This window comes from Rattus norvegicus, chromosome 1 (assembly GCF_036323735.1).
Source record: "Rattus norvegicus strain BN/NHsdMcwi chromosome 1, GRCr8, whole genome shotgun sequence".
Taxonomy (NCBI): Eukaryota; Metazoa; Chordata; class Mammalia; order Rodentia; family Muridae; genus Rattus; species Rattus norvegicus.
Window position 1 is genome coordinate 172,920,202 of NC_086019.1, and position 13,336 is coordinate 172,933,537.

Consider the following 13,336-nt stretch of genomic DNA (forward strand, 5'->3'; position numbering starts at 1 on the left):
CACTCCCTCTGACCAGAGTCAAATGGGTCAAAGGAGATAAAAGACTTGAAAAAGCACCCAGGGCCTTGATGATCTGTGGAAAGCAAAGAAGCAAAGAGGATTCTAGAGACTGAGGTGGGAGGAAGAGGAAAGGCATAAGTGGAGTTCAGTAAGTCTGCAATGAAAGCCAGCAGAGTGAAACTCACTAAAACCTTAGAGGCTTGGGCAAGTCTGCTCAGGATACTGGGGGAGCCCCTCAAGCCTGTGAATAAGTAAGTGCCTGTTTCCTTGTGGACCAGGTGATGTGGGCAAGAGTCTTAGGCTTGGTCCAGAAGGACGTTATGAGAACTAAAGAGAGAGCTTCTGAAAGGGATACATTCATGGGCAAGCGAGAAGTGTTTGGGTTGGCTCCTAAAGGAGAGAACAGATTGTAGCATAGTTCTGCAGGTGCTGACCAGGACCTGGGACATGTCCTCAGAAAGCCCAGGGAACACTGACTACTTTCAGGACCACTTTACATGACTGTGGATCACTGCTGAGGTTGACTATCCAGGATCTGGTCCACAACAGTGGATTCAGGGATGTGAAGACAAGATGTGCTTTCTCATATATGTCAGGCCGACAGAAGTGAGTCATTTCTCATCTCTGGGCTAGAATGTCCTCTTCCAAAGGCTGATGTAAATCTCATGGAGCTGTTATAAGAGTTAACAGTTAGGTGTCTAGGGCTGGAGAGACAGCGTCAGCTGGAGAGGTGTCAGCAGTTAAGAGCACTGTCTGCTCTTCCAAGGTCCTGAGTTCAGTTCCCAGCAACCACATGGTGGTTCACAACCATCTGTAATGGAATCCTATGCCTTCTTTTGGTGTGTCTGAAGACAGCGACAGTGTACTCATATACATAAAATAAATAAATCTTTAAAAAAGAGAGTTCGGGTGTCAGCATGCTTTGATAATGGCATAGCTGCTTTCCACCTCAGCCATTGTCCTTCGTTCATTTGCGTATCTCAATAACCTGGTCACAGGAAATACAACCCAGACTCCACTTTAACCATGAGGAGCACCCCAGTGACCTTCAAGTCCTTTACAGAGGAACTGGGGCTGCACTCTACTCAGCAGAGAGCTCACTTGCAGGTGATGAGGGACTGGGCTGGGCTCTGTGTTGCCTATGGCCCCCTGCGAGTGCTCCAAAGATAAGTTCATTTGTTTTCTTCACAGAATCATTAGTTCAGAAGTATGAAAAGAAGCCAACAAAAATGTCTTCCAGATTTACGGGGATTGTAAGGAGCTTGAGTTGTAGAGTTGAGACCATGGCACTTTCCAGAGTAGCTGAACTAAGATTAGGAAGCTTAGGCAACAGCCAGTGCCTGGGAATCAAAGTCAAAACATCCTGCTGGGTGCCTGGAAGGTAGTGGGACAGGATGAGAGTGCAGGGTTTCTCCTTCTAGAAGACTTGTTCTAAGCTTCCATAGCTCATCTTCAGCTGCAACGTCTTCACTGTGCTTCACTTAGCAGCAGCACGGGCGCTGCTCTAATCAAAGTCCTAGTGGCAATAGAGCTGGCATGGAATGCACACTGAAAGGCCTGCAGCCAGATTCCTTTGGCCTAGGGCCTTCCGAGCGGCATTTCGCTTCCCTGGAACCCATAGGGCAGCACAAGCTGAGGAGTGGCTGCAGACCCAAACACTTTTACCAAAGGCGACAAAGGCCAAAGGAAGCCAGGTCTTAAGGACTCTCCAGCAAAGCCCCAGGCTACTTCAAAGACAAAATCCAGTAGGTGAGAGGCCAAAATGGAGTCCTCTTTCTCCCACTGCAGTGCACAGAGAAGCCAATGAACCCAATCTCTGAGAACATCTTGAGTCAGGAGCCTGTGTTCTGATTCTAACATTGCCCATAGACACTGTGTAACTGTTAGATGGGTCACTTAATCTTTGTGTGTCTCAGTTTCCACATCTTTCAAAGGGAAATAAGAAAGTGGCTTCCTCATAGTATTGCTAGGATAAACAAAGACACAAAGTGGAATTGTCATTTTAAAAAAACCTGTGGAAAACTGTTTTTAAGTTCACATAAATTATCATTCAATAGTGAGGTGCTCAAAATATTTGGTATCTTCGAGTTTCATATCTTTTATTCACTCAACCCCAGTTTAAAAGCAATAAATCCCAGGCTTGGCAGTGGTGGCGCACACCTTTAATCCCAGTGCTCAGGAGACAGAGACAGATGGATCAATGAGTTCAAGGTCAGCCTAGTCTACAGAGTGAGTTCTAGGACAGCATAGGCTACACAGAGAAACCCTGTCTTGAAACAACAACAAAACACATACACACATACATACACACACACATGCACATGCACGCACGCACACAGAGAGTGCAACAATCCCTTCAAATTAGAGCACTTTTCCTTATTGTGGTCTCTTTGCCATCCCAAAGCTTCCTCTGGACCACAATAACAGCCCTTTACTGGGAACCTCAGACACGAAGCGTTATAAAAACACCTTTGACAGTACCACCCCACCTGCCTGCCCCTTACCTTAATCATAACATGGGCCCAGGCCAGTCATGAGGACAGAGAACAGTTGAGAACAAGAAGTTAGAGAGCTGACTAACTCCATTGTCAAGCTGCAGACACCCAGAATGAACATTTCCCTTTGTTACTCAAAGAGCCCTAGAGTCAATCATACAGGTTACAGTCTCTGTGCTTGAATGTGGTCCCCTCCTTTCCTCCACACTATATGTAAGAACACAGCTGTGCACCCCACCCCAACCCCTGCCCCCATCCCAAACAAGAGCAGTGTTTTTCCTGCATGGTTTTCCCACCACTTAAGCACCAGCAAGTCCTTGACTTCCTGATGAATTCTGGGAACTGATAATGGCTGCTTTGGCTCATCTTCTAATGTGTTTGCCAAGGGAGAGCATTGGCAATTCAAACCGACATCCCTCCTTCCTGTCAGGATCTTCTTTCTCACATGTTCCCATTCCCTGGACCAAGACAGACTGGGGTTTTGAGCCAAAGGACTTTGCCTCACTTCCTGTCATTGATCAGACACTGGATTCAAAGCTCTTGATATCTGATAGTCCTTGAAGTCTTGGCTTCCTCTTCCTTCCCACAGCCTCTATCTTCATTTAACTTCCTCAGTACTGTTCTTTTGTACCACTGACCTCTGGTTGAAGTGACCTCTCAAATATCCCTCTTACCTGAAAATCCTTCAGTCAATCCCCCAACCCCAACACTGAATTCCAAATCCAAGCATAAAAGGCAAGGCCTTCCAGCCACTCCCCTTCCCAAGGGCATTTCCTGTTCCTGCCAAGCCCATTCATCTAAAACCCCTGTGAGAGCCCCGGCTTTCTCTCAGCTTTAACCTACCAAGGCTGCCATTTCTTTCCACTGTAACCTTTCTCCCTCAACTAGCCCAACTCCTTCACATCCAGGAGGTGTCCTGTGAGCAGCCTCCTCTCTCCAAGGTAAGTGCTCCAGGCAGGTGCACCTCAATGACTGCTGTGGCCCACCATCACAATTTACTGTTTATCTGTCACCAGACAGCAACTCCACCGTGAGATGGACCACCTTGCACACCAGTATGTGCTGAGCACCTACAACATTTGAAATTCTAGTACGCATGTGTGCACTTGTGTGAATGTGTGTAAAATTCGTTAACATTGGATGAATAAACAAATAGGTGGATTAGATGGCTACTAAGACCTACACAGGGCCTATTTGCAGCACATGTAGACCAAACCATTTTCAACATAGTAGGTAAAACAGGAGAGCCATAGACAAAAGGCCACTAGTGTCAGGTCTTTGAGAGTCACTTGAAGCTTCTAGTCAACATTCATTTCTACCTTTGCTTCCTTTTCTAAAGCACTTTTTTTTTTTTTGGTTCTTTTTTTTTTTTTTTTTTCCGGAGCTGGGGACCGAACCCAGGGCCTTGCGCTTCCTAGGTAAGCACTCTACCACTGAGCTAAATTCCCAGCCCCTCTAAAGCACTTCTTGAGCACGGTGAGGCCGACTGATCTAGAGCACAGTACTCCTAAGAAGATGGGGGGGTGCATGGGGTAACTAGCAGAAGCAAGCTGCAAACCAGAGGGATACTGGGGGACGGATGGGCAAGCTGGGAGTTGTACAGACTGGCCAACAGGGCTTTAGAGCCAGGACTTGAGGGAGGACCAGGAAGACTGGGGGCACGGGCCTCAGGAAGGCACAGGTAAGACGGAGAGCATGACACAGTCCACCTAGGCGGAGGACAGAGAGGAAAGAAGGCAGAGAGAGCTCAGGAATTGTCAGGAGCTGGGTACTGCCAGGGCCAGTGAGTGCTTGCAAACGAGAGGACGACTAGACAAGAGGCCTCTGATAACTCATCTTCAGGTGGACTCCATGTCTGTTCTGCAGGTGCTCAGCTGCCTCTGCAAGGACATCTCTGCTGTCCATGCACCTAACCAATTCCACAGGTTCTAGCCTAAGGCCAATAACTTTGGGTAGTGGAGTCACATAAAATATCTTCCCTCATTTACATTGCAGAAAGGATAAAGGCTGCACCTTGGGTTCTTAAGAAGCTTAGCTCTCCTGGCAACCACAGGCCATAGGGCTTCAGTTTCCTTAGTTACTCGGTGGTGAGGCTCACCTCAGACAGCCATTAGGAAGGCAAGGTTGGATGGTAAAGTGCCACACTCCGTTCTGAGCATAGAATACATTGACTCTTTCCCCTTCCACTCTAAGTGAAGCCCAGCAAGCCCATGTGGGAGTGCAAGTGGAGGTGGGGAAAGACCTTCATTGCTGACTTAGGGGCAAAGGTAGCTTCCGGGGCTGGAACAGGGACACACCTCCCCGCATCCCATCACCCTTCTCTAGCTGCCTGGTGTCAGGGCTGACAGCAAATCCCAAGTCAGGCTGAGTTAGTACCTTTCTCACCACATTCGGAGAAGAGTGCTGGGAGCTGCTGTCCACTGAAGGGGCACTGTGAGGAGTTTCTTCCCCAGATGTCTGGGACAAGGAAGTGGCAGTATTCTTGTCAACAGGTAGAGCTGGCTTTGGGCCCTCAGATGCTGGTGGTTCCTCTGTAACCTAGAAAAGAAATAACAACCCTGGATGGATTTCCCCAAAGAGAATACTAAGGGACTAATGGGCCCTACCCCTTGTAGCAGTTTTATACACATTGAATGGCTTAAATTTTCTCAAGAAGAAAAATAGTCTGGGTTGGAGAAATGACACAGTCAGTAAAGTGCCTGGAATACAAGCAGAAGACCTGCGTTCAGATCCCAGAACCTACATAAGACTTGGGAATGAACTCCAGAGCTAACATAGAGAGCAGAGAAAGGCTCATAAGCCAGTCAGCCTAGCCAGTCTGTGGTGGTGCATGCCTTTGATTTCAGGAGGCAGAGACAAGCCTGTGAGTTTGAGGCCAGCCTGATCTACTGAGTAAGTTCCAGGGCTACACAAAGAAATCCTCTTGAGAGAGGAGGAGAGGAGAGAGACCCTATCTCAAAAACTAAAGCAGAAGGCTGGAGAGATGGCTCAGTGGTTAAGAGCACTGACTGCAATTCCAGAGGTCCTGAGTTCAATTCCCAGCAACCACATGGTGGCTCACAACCATCTGTAATGGGATCTGATGCCCTCTTCTGGTGTGTGTGTGAAGACTGTGACAGTGTACTCACATACATGAAATAAACAAAGCTTTGAAAAGAAACTAAAGCAGAGTTCTGGCCTATATAAACACATGCAGACAAATGCAGATGCACACTCATACACACACACACACACACACACACACACACACACACACACACACCACGCGCGTGCGTGAGTTTTGACCTAACCCAAAAGCATGTGTGATGGGTTGGTTGGCTGACTAGTTGGTTAGCTGGTTGGTTAGTGTGGTTTGAATCTGGGTTTATTTCACTGTCAATTGTTACAGTGCTAGGATTCAGGCCCAGAGTCTGTGCATGATAGCAAGCACTCCACAACGTACCACTGAGAAAGCGTCAAGTCTGTCACAGTCTGTACTTCTGTCAGCCTGTGGCCCTCTCTGACTCCTGCACTCTGCTCTGTCACAACAGAGATTATTTTACACTTCTTCAGAGGAACCAGGCCTCAGGAGTTGACAGCGGAGACATTATCTAGGAAGCATGAATGTGAAGCTTTATGTTTTACGATGAAACAAGTCTCCAGAGCCTCTCTGAAGATGAGTAATCATGGAGTTAAAGGGGATAACACCGTGGGAAATGTGGCCAGGGGTGGGGAAACAGGCTGGTCAGGAGATCTAGAGAAAAGTAACTAAGAATTAAGACGTGGAACGGCAAAGATCCCAAAGCAATAAACAAACTCAGTCATCTTCAGTGAGAAAGCAGGGTCAGTGTTCGATACTCCAGCATTCCCTAGGGAGAGATCTAGCCTCTTCTGTGGCATTAAAGACAAATATGCAGACCCAGATCCCAGGCTTAGCGCCTCTTCTCAACACTGTATGGTCTCTAGGCAAACTGCTGGCCCTTACCAACCCCACTCCACATCTACAAGCTACGGGTAGCACCACCTACAGTACACAGCTGTTGATGTGATATTCTGCATGTGTACAAAAAGAGCATATCTAGCTTTGCAGATATGAAATAAAGTTTAAACTATCCTTGGGATGTTGTAAAAGTGCCACCCACTGATGTCTGATGCCACCCTCGTTCCACTCCTTGAGCTCTCCCAAAACGCTGCACAGACACAGCAGAGATCGCTGCCCTTTATCCTGACTCTGGCAGGGGTTCAGCACCACTCTGACAATACCATCTGTTGGGCTTGAGTCACACTGGTGCTTACCATGGTGCTTATACATGAGACTCTGAGCTCAGGTCCCCAGAACCCGCATAAAAAGAAGTCAAGAAAGGTCAGTGGGAGCTGATAATCCCAGTGCTGGGAATATGGAGACAAATGGGTCCCTGGGGCTTGCTAGCCAACCAGTTGAGCCAAATTGGCAAGACCCAGGTTCTATAAGACTGTTATGGTGATGATGATGATGGTGGTGGTGGTGGTGGTGGTGGTGGTGGTGGTGGTGGTGGTGGTGGTGGTGGTGGTCAAAAAGCAATAGAGGAAGATGCCCGATATTAAACCCTACCTTCTACATAAACCAACTCCTTCTGCTCTCTTTCCCCCATCACCTTTTCCCTCTCCCCCTTCTCCTCCCAACTCACCCTCTCTCCCCTCTCCCCTCGTTACTTTTCTCGTTTCTCCTCTCCCCACTCTTTCTCTCTCTTTCTCTCCCCACCCCTCACAAGTATCGTTTTGTTTTCAAAGGTACTATCTATGGTCAAAATCCCCAATGTCATCCCTGGGGATAGGGCTAAGTCAAGCCACTGTAAAGAATACTGCGCCCAGACCTCTATACAGACCATGCACCACTATGTCTGCCACAGCTTTGCTGAGCAGAGAGAGTTGGGGTAGCTTTCAAATGTGAGGGCTAAACTAAAGACCACTCTTTGATGAAGGAACCTGGATGCTGTGTGCCATGGGAAGTTCTGGGATGACAGCTCACCTGCAGGGTATCCTCCTGGCTCTGGGACTGCACGGGTGCCGGCTGCCTCACGATGTAGTTGATCTGCCCCACGATGGTCTGCTGCAGGTGCTGAGGAGACTTGGTCTGACTCAACTGCAGGCTAGGCTGCTGGGCCTGCAGGAGAAGTTCCAAGTCCTTCTGCATCTCCTCTAGCTCAAACTTGTGGTGCATAATGTCCACATTCTGGGAACAGGCAGGCCCAGGAGGGCTCTCGTGCTGACTGGAAGCCAGGTGCTGGGATGGAGGCAAGGGTGGAGGTGCATGCTGGGGGGCGGGCAGAGGTGGGGGTGGTGGGGGTGGTGGCTGCTGCTGCGGCTGCTGCTGAAAGTGGCTGAGCTTTAGCTTCTGATGGTGGCCCAGCTGAACTTGGATGGAGGGTGTCTGTATGGTGGGCTGGGCATGAGCCCCTGGCTGCACATCTTGTGGAGGGACGATGCACACGGGCTGGGAAACCAGCTGCTGTCCTGGCCTTTGGGATGTACCCTCCTGTTCTGCAGGAGGTTGTGGCTCCAACCAGGGCTGCAGCAATTTGGGTGGGTGAGGACTGCAGGCTGGCTCTTTCTCTCTGGGCAGCAGTGTGGGACACTGCAGTGACCCCAGCTGGTGGGGCACCATCTCAGAAGGCTGCCGGAAACTGTGAACAGGGTGGATGCTGGGTGGGGGGACCTGGCCTTTGAGGGAAGGCGAGACTGGGGAGCAGTGGGAGCAGCAGACAGATGAGGAGCACAGGGCTGGAGACTGGAACTTGTGTGAGGGATGGCTGAGCGCCTCCTGCTGAGCCATGGGGGCCTGGTGGCTCTGATAAAAGGATGACTGCCCCTGTAAATTCCCATAAGCGGCAGGCGCAGCATCTGCCCGAGTCAGCTGTCCACCTTCAGTGGTTATGCAGCCTGGAATAGAGAGATTTCTGAAGGTAAGACACGACTGCTCCCTTTTGTTCTTTTCTATTCCCCCTGATCTCCCAGACTCGGTCAACAATGCTTCGAGGGACACTTTCGGGAGCCTGCTTTAGGGGGCCACGGGTATTTGAGGAACTGGGTCACCCTTTACTAAATGATCAACCTTTCAACCCCACTGGGAAATCCACTTGCTCTGCAGTCTAACAGTCCAATGGAGATGCGCTAAAAGAATCCACATGGGGTTGGGGAGGAAGAATATTGGAAAATAGTAAAGGGTACACAGACAGCCTCTAGGCACACATCTGGGAAACTGTTAGACGGTGTAATACAAGACCCATGCCAGGTTGGTGGCTGACACAGGCACTGCCCTTGGGGTTTCTGAGCCTCTGTGAGAACATCGACTCTAGTGTTCTCTCTGTCTACTGCTCCTACATCCCATGGTTCTGAGGATACTTGCTGAGAAAGGACCAAGGAGCTGTCTGATTTACCTCTGGTCCTTTAGTGCTCAGCACCAGACATCGCCTAGGGCAAATTCGGAATTAAATCAAATGGGAGAGGGCAGCAAGAACCTAAATCTGGGGCTAGAAATCTAGCTCATCTGGTGGCCCAACCTGTGCAAAGACCTGAGTTCGGTTCACAGAGCCATAAACTGGATATGGTGGTGCACACTTGTAACCCTGGTGCTCAAGAAGGGAGGTAGAGCCAAGAGAGCTACAAGTTCAATGCCACCCTCAGTCAGCCTAAGCTACATGCGACCCGACCTGTCCAGACAAACAAGCAAACAAAAACAAATCTAGTATCGTTGACTTGCCAAAAATCACAATAAGATCAACAGCCTCAAATCAAAGTGGCAGTTGGTAGCTGGTTTAAGAAGCCATTAGGCTGTCAACACAAGCACATTTTCATATTGTCTACACTAAGCCTAGAGACAGAAATTGCAACAGAGAAGAAAAGTGCACACAGCCATTAATCTTCTGTTTGCACTTCAACCCCGAAAGGAGGAGTGTGTAGCTTGTACCACACACATATGCCCCATGTCAGCAAAGAGACATGTTCACCTGAACTGCCAAACAGCATTCAGGGGAAGGAACGTCACTGTCTTGTCACCCCCCTCCCCACAATAAAACCACCAAGATGAAAGGAGCGACATTCACACAGAACAAGAAGCTAAGATCTCAGGTGGTGTTGCAGAGTCCCATGGTGCCATTATTTACCTCCCTGCCCCGCACCCCACCCCACCCTACCCCCAACCCCTCTCCCACCCCCTCACATATACACACCACACACACACACACACACACACACACACACACACACACACACACCCCTACACCACCCCATCCCTACACACTTCTACTGAAGAAAAGGCTTGACTGGCTCGGTGATCAATGGCAGTCACACAGCACTTTCTTAGGCGTGTGCTGACCCACTGAGAAAGCACAGCAGGTTGCCTATGCCCAGGCCAAAGGCCACAGCTCACCAAGGGAAGCCAGCTGCTTGGTCCAGAAGTTGGGCTCCCAAGTGAATCTGATACTCCAAGGAGAGCCAGGATCTGTGTTACAACTCGTCTCCAGCAGCCGCTGCATCTGAAACACAATCTGGCAACAGAGCCAAGGTCACAGATTTAGATGTGTGTGCCTGCGTGACAAGTCCTTTCTCCTGCTTTGGACAGGTTAAAGGGCCCAGGTCGTATCCCTCTGGCCCCTAGTCATCCTCCACCGTCTCAGTTCTGTGTCCCCAGGATCTCCCAATCTTCCCAGGCAGTGCTCTTTCTCTTCTCAAAGCCCTGCACTCATATCTCTTCCTGGCTACAAGTGATTTCTAATAGCCAGGCTGCTCCATTCATCCCACTGTCACCTACCTTAAAAGCTGTGCAGACCCTGTCTGAGCTGGCCATGGCTCTGCTTCTGCCAGCATGTAAAGCCTGTCATCCCACCCGGCTGCCATCTTCCTCTGACACGGCTCTTGCCTGCTGGCCTTCCATACTCTCCCATAACTTAGGGCTTCGGCAAGTGTCCAGTCACACCCTGCTGCCATCTGCTTCCAGATATGGCCCAATCGACATCTTGACCTCTTAAGTCTTTGATTTATTTTTTTAGGTTTGGTTTCTTTTAGAGACAGGGTCTCACATATCCCAGGTCTTCTTCAGATCTATTACCTACCCAAGGAAGACCTTAAACTTCTCATTTCCCGCTCGTACCACCGCATCTGGTTTACGGCGTGTTAGGTATCAACCTAGAGCTTTGAACATTCTAGGCAAATACTCTACAGTTAGCTCTAGTCCCGGTTCCTAGTCTTGATCTCTTTTGTTTGTTTCTGAGATTATATTTTAATTACAAAATTTCTCCCTTTCCTGTCTTCCCTCCAAATCCTTGCATATACCCCTCCCCGCTCTCCTTAAAATTTACACCTTTTTTTGGTTTGGGTTTGGGTTTGGGTTTTTTCTGGTTTTTGAGACAGGGTTTCTCTGTATAGCTTTGGCTGGCCTTGAACTCACAGAGAGAGATCAGCCTGCCTCTGCCTCTGCCTCCTAAGTGTGCTGTTAAAGGCGTGCACTAGCACCACTCACCAAGGTTTCTTTCTCATCATTGTTTTTGCAGGCATATATGTACGCAAATACAGATATATCCCATAATGCAACCTGTTGAGTGCACATAGTTACGTGTATCATTCTTGGTTTCTCTAATGCCAATCAACTTCCATCTGCTCCAGCTCAGTCCCTATACCTACACATTCATCACCTGGACTCATTCTACCCAGGAGGCCATAAACTCCTACAACCCACTTCCTGACTCTAAGGCACTCCTACTGCCTTGAGACATGCTCCCCAATCTCACTGAACTCTGCGACTGCCTCTCCTGCAGTCCACAGGCTTCCCATTCCTCATTACCTTCAGGTCCCATATCGACAGTGTTCTAAGTCTCTCCCCACTACCAGTGCTAACCTCAGGTCAATCCAGGCATCCTAAAGCCTGGTCCAAGACCATGTAAGTGAACATTAGCTCAGGGGCTCCCTTGGAGGGTTCCCTCAGACTTGGGAACTTCTTTATCAGCTTCCGCTTCCATGCTAGGTCGTTCACCCTGACGTTTCACCCTCTCTCTGACCTTTTTATTATCTACCACCTTGTAACTGACAGGGGGAAAAAGAGACCACAAAAAGCGAGTGCTCCAGGAACGGAGGCTGTAGCTCAGTTAGTAGTTTGCCTAGTGTACAGGAAACCCTAGGTTCAATACCCAGCACCACAGAAGCCCAGCATGGTGGTCCACCCCCATAATACAATTCAGGAGAATCAAAAGTTCAAGTCATGCTGAGCTACAAAGTGAGTTTGAAGCCTGCCTGGACCCTGTCTCAGAAATGACAAAAATCCAAATTCTCCAAAATGCCAATCCCTCTGCTTTGTACCCTGAACCGTGTGCACTGCCCTTGTCTGAGGCCGGCCAGCCTCGCACTCTGCCAGCTTTCTCAGAATGCACCCCACCCACCTCTGTTTACTGTCAACCTCTCCCACATGTAAGTGCAAAAGTCTGTCAGGCTTACAAAAGGCAAAGGTCCCCCCAGCTTTCCATCCTTGTCTCCTTTCCCTTCCCTCCTGACCCCCACCTCCCATGCCCAAGCTCCTCATCTGACTTCTGACTCTACTTTGCTGCAACTTCCTTATAAGATCGCCAGGCAGGGCTGGAGAGATGGCTCTTTCAAAAGACTAGGGTTCAATTCCCAGCACCCACAGTGACAGCTCACAACTGTCTGTAACTCCAAGATCTGACACTCCCACACAGACATACGTGCAGGCAAAACACCAATGCACATTTAAAAAAAAAAAAAACAATCACCAGAGTCCTTGGGACTACGGCTTTGGGGCAGCCTGTCCCTGTCCTTCCTGTCTCACTTCTGTAGTATGGCCAGCAGACACTTCAGTTAGAGCTCTTTTGAAATCTGCGCACTGTGCTTCTTTGCCTGCCCTCTAGACTCTAGGTATGCTCCTCAGCCTTCTCCCTTTTATAGAAATGATGGCACACCCTAGTTTCAGATCTCTCCTCTCCTACATGATGCTGCCATGGTGATTGTCCCAGTAACTGCCACAACATCCTAATCTCCAGCCCCGATCTCCTTTTGACTTTCAGACTCCTCCATCAGACCAGCTCTTTCCACATCCCTTTTCAGATACCTTCCAGTCACCTTAGAGTCAATGCAACCCCCTCTCAAATCTCATCCTCCTCCAGCCTGGAGTGCTGCACTCAGGGAAAAGAGACAGGAGGATCTCAAGTTTGAGGACTGCACGAGCTACCTAACAAGACTCTGTCAACAAACAAACAAACAAACAAACACCTCCTCCTTCTCCAGGGTATCACCATCCTCCCAAGCCCAAGACTTTAAATCTTCTCCAACACCTGCTTTTCTCCTGTTTCTCAACTTAGACCTAGTAGACTTCTGTGAGATCTCTGCACACTGCGTGTGCCCAGGACTATATCTGAATCCATGAGAACTACAGGTCTTCCTTGCTGAGATATCTGGAAGGAAGCGAGATCATTTCTGCAACTGGGTCCCTTGGGCTATGGAACTTGGTAGAAAATGACATTGTCTTACTAACCCCAAACCATGGCTGCGTGAGACAGATTGCTGGACCTACTATCTTACTCCTTTTTCCTCCCAAAACCATACACTTCCAAGGATGGTCCCTCCCCCTTGTGATGCAAGCTCTATTCTGATCTGCTTTCAGACAAGCTGGAGGGGCAGGGTTCCTCTTACCAGCTCTTTGCTGAAAAGGAAGGGGACACTGGTTTTGCTGCAGACAGCCCAATTGATGAAATTCTGCACATGCTCAAACTGACGGTTGAGAACCATGATGCTCTGTAGCTGCTGCTCCAGCTTTCGCTTTCTCTCATTAGTAATGCCCTGGTGCACAGAGAAAAGACAGAGTCCCAGTGTCGTTTGTG

At 49.1% G+C, this 13,336-nt stretch overlaps 1 protein-coding gene across 19 annotated transcripts in view; it reads right to left on the bottom strand.

The window, feature by feature from the left end:
- Trim66 (tripartite motif-containing 66) overlaps positions 1–13,336 on the bottom strand; it is a 70,705-nt gene that overhangs the window by 16,431 nt on the left and 40,938 nt on the right. For 16 of the 19 annotated variants that reach the window (XM_039082572.2, XM_006229983.5, XM_039082619.2 and 13 more), the window contains 4 exon segments: positions 13,149–13,295; positions 9,883–10,000; positions 7,483–8,393; positions 4,872–5,033 (listed from right to left, as the gene is read on the bottom strand). In XM_039082572.2, coding sequence (XP_038938500.1) covers positions 4,872–5,033; positions 7,483–8,393; positions 9,883–10,000; positions 13,149–13,295 — 1,338 coding nt within the window. 19 annotated transcript variants of the gene reach the window in all.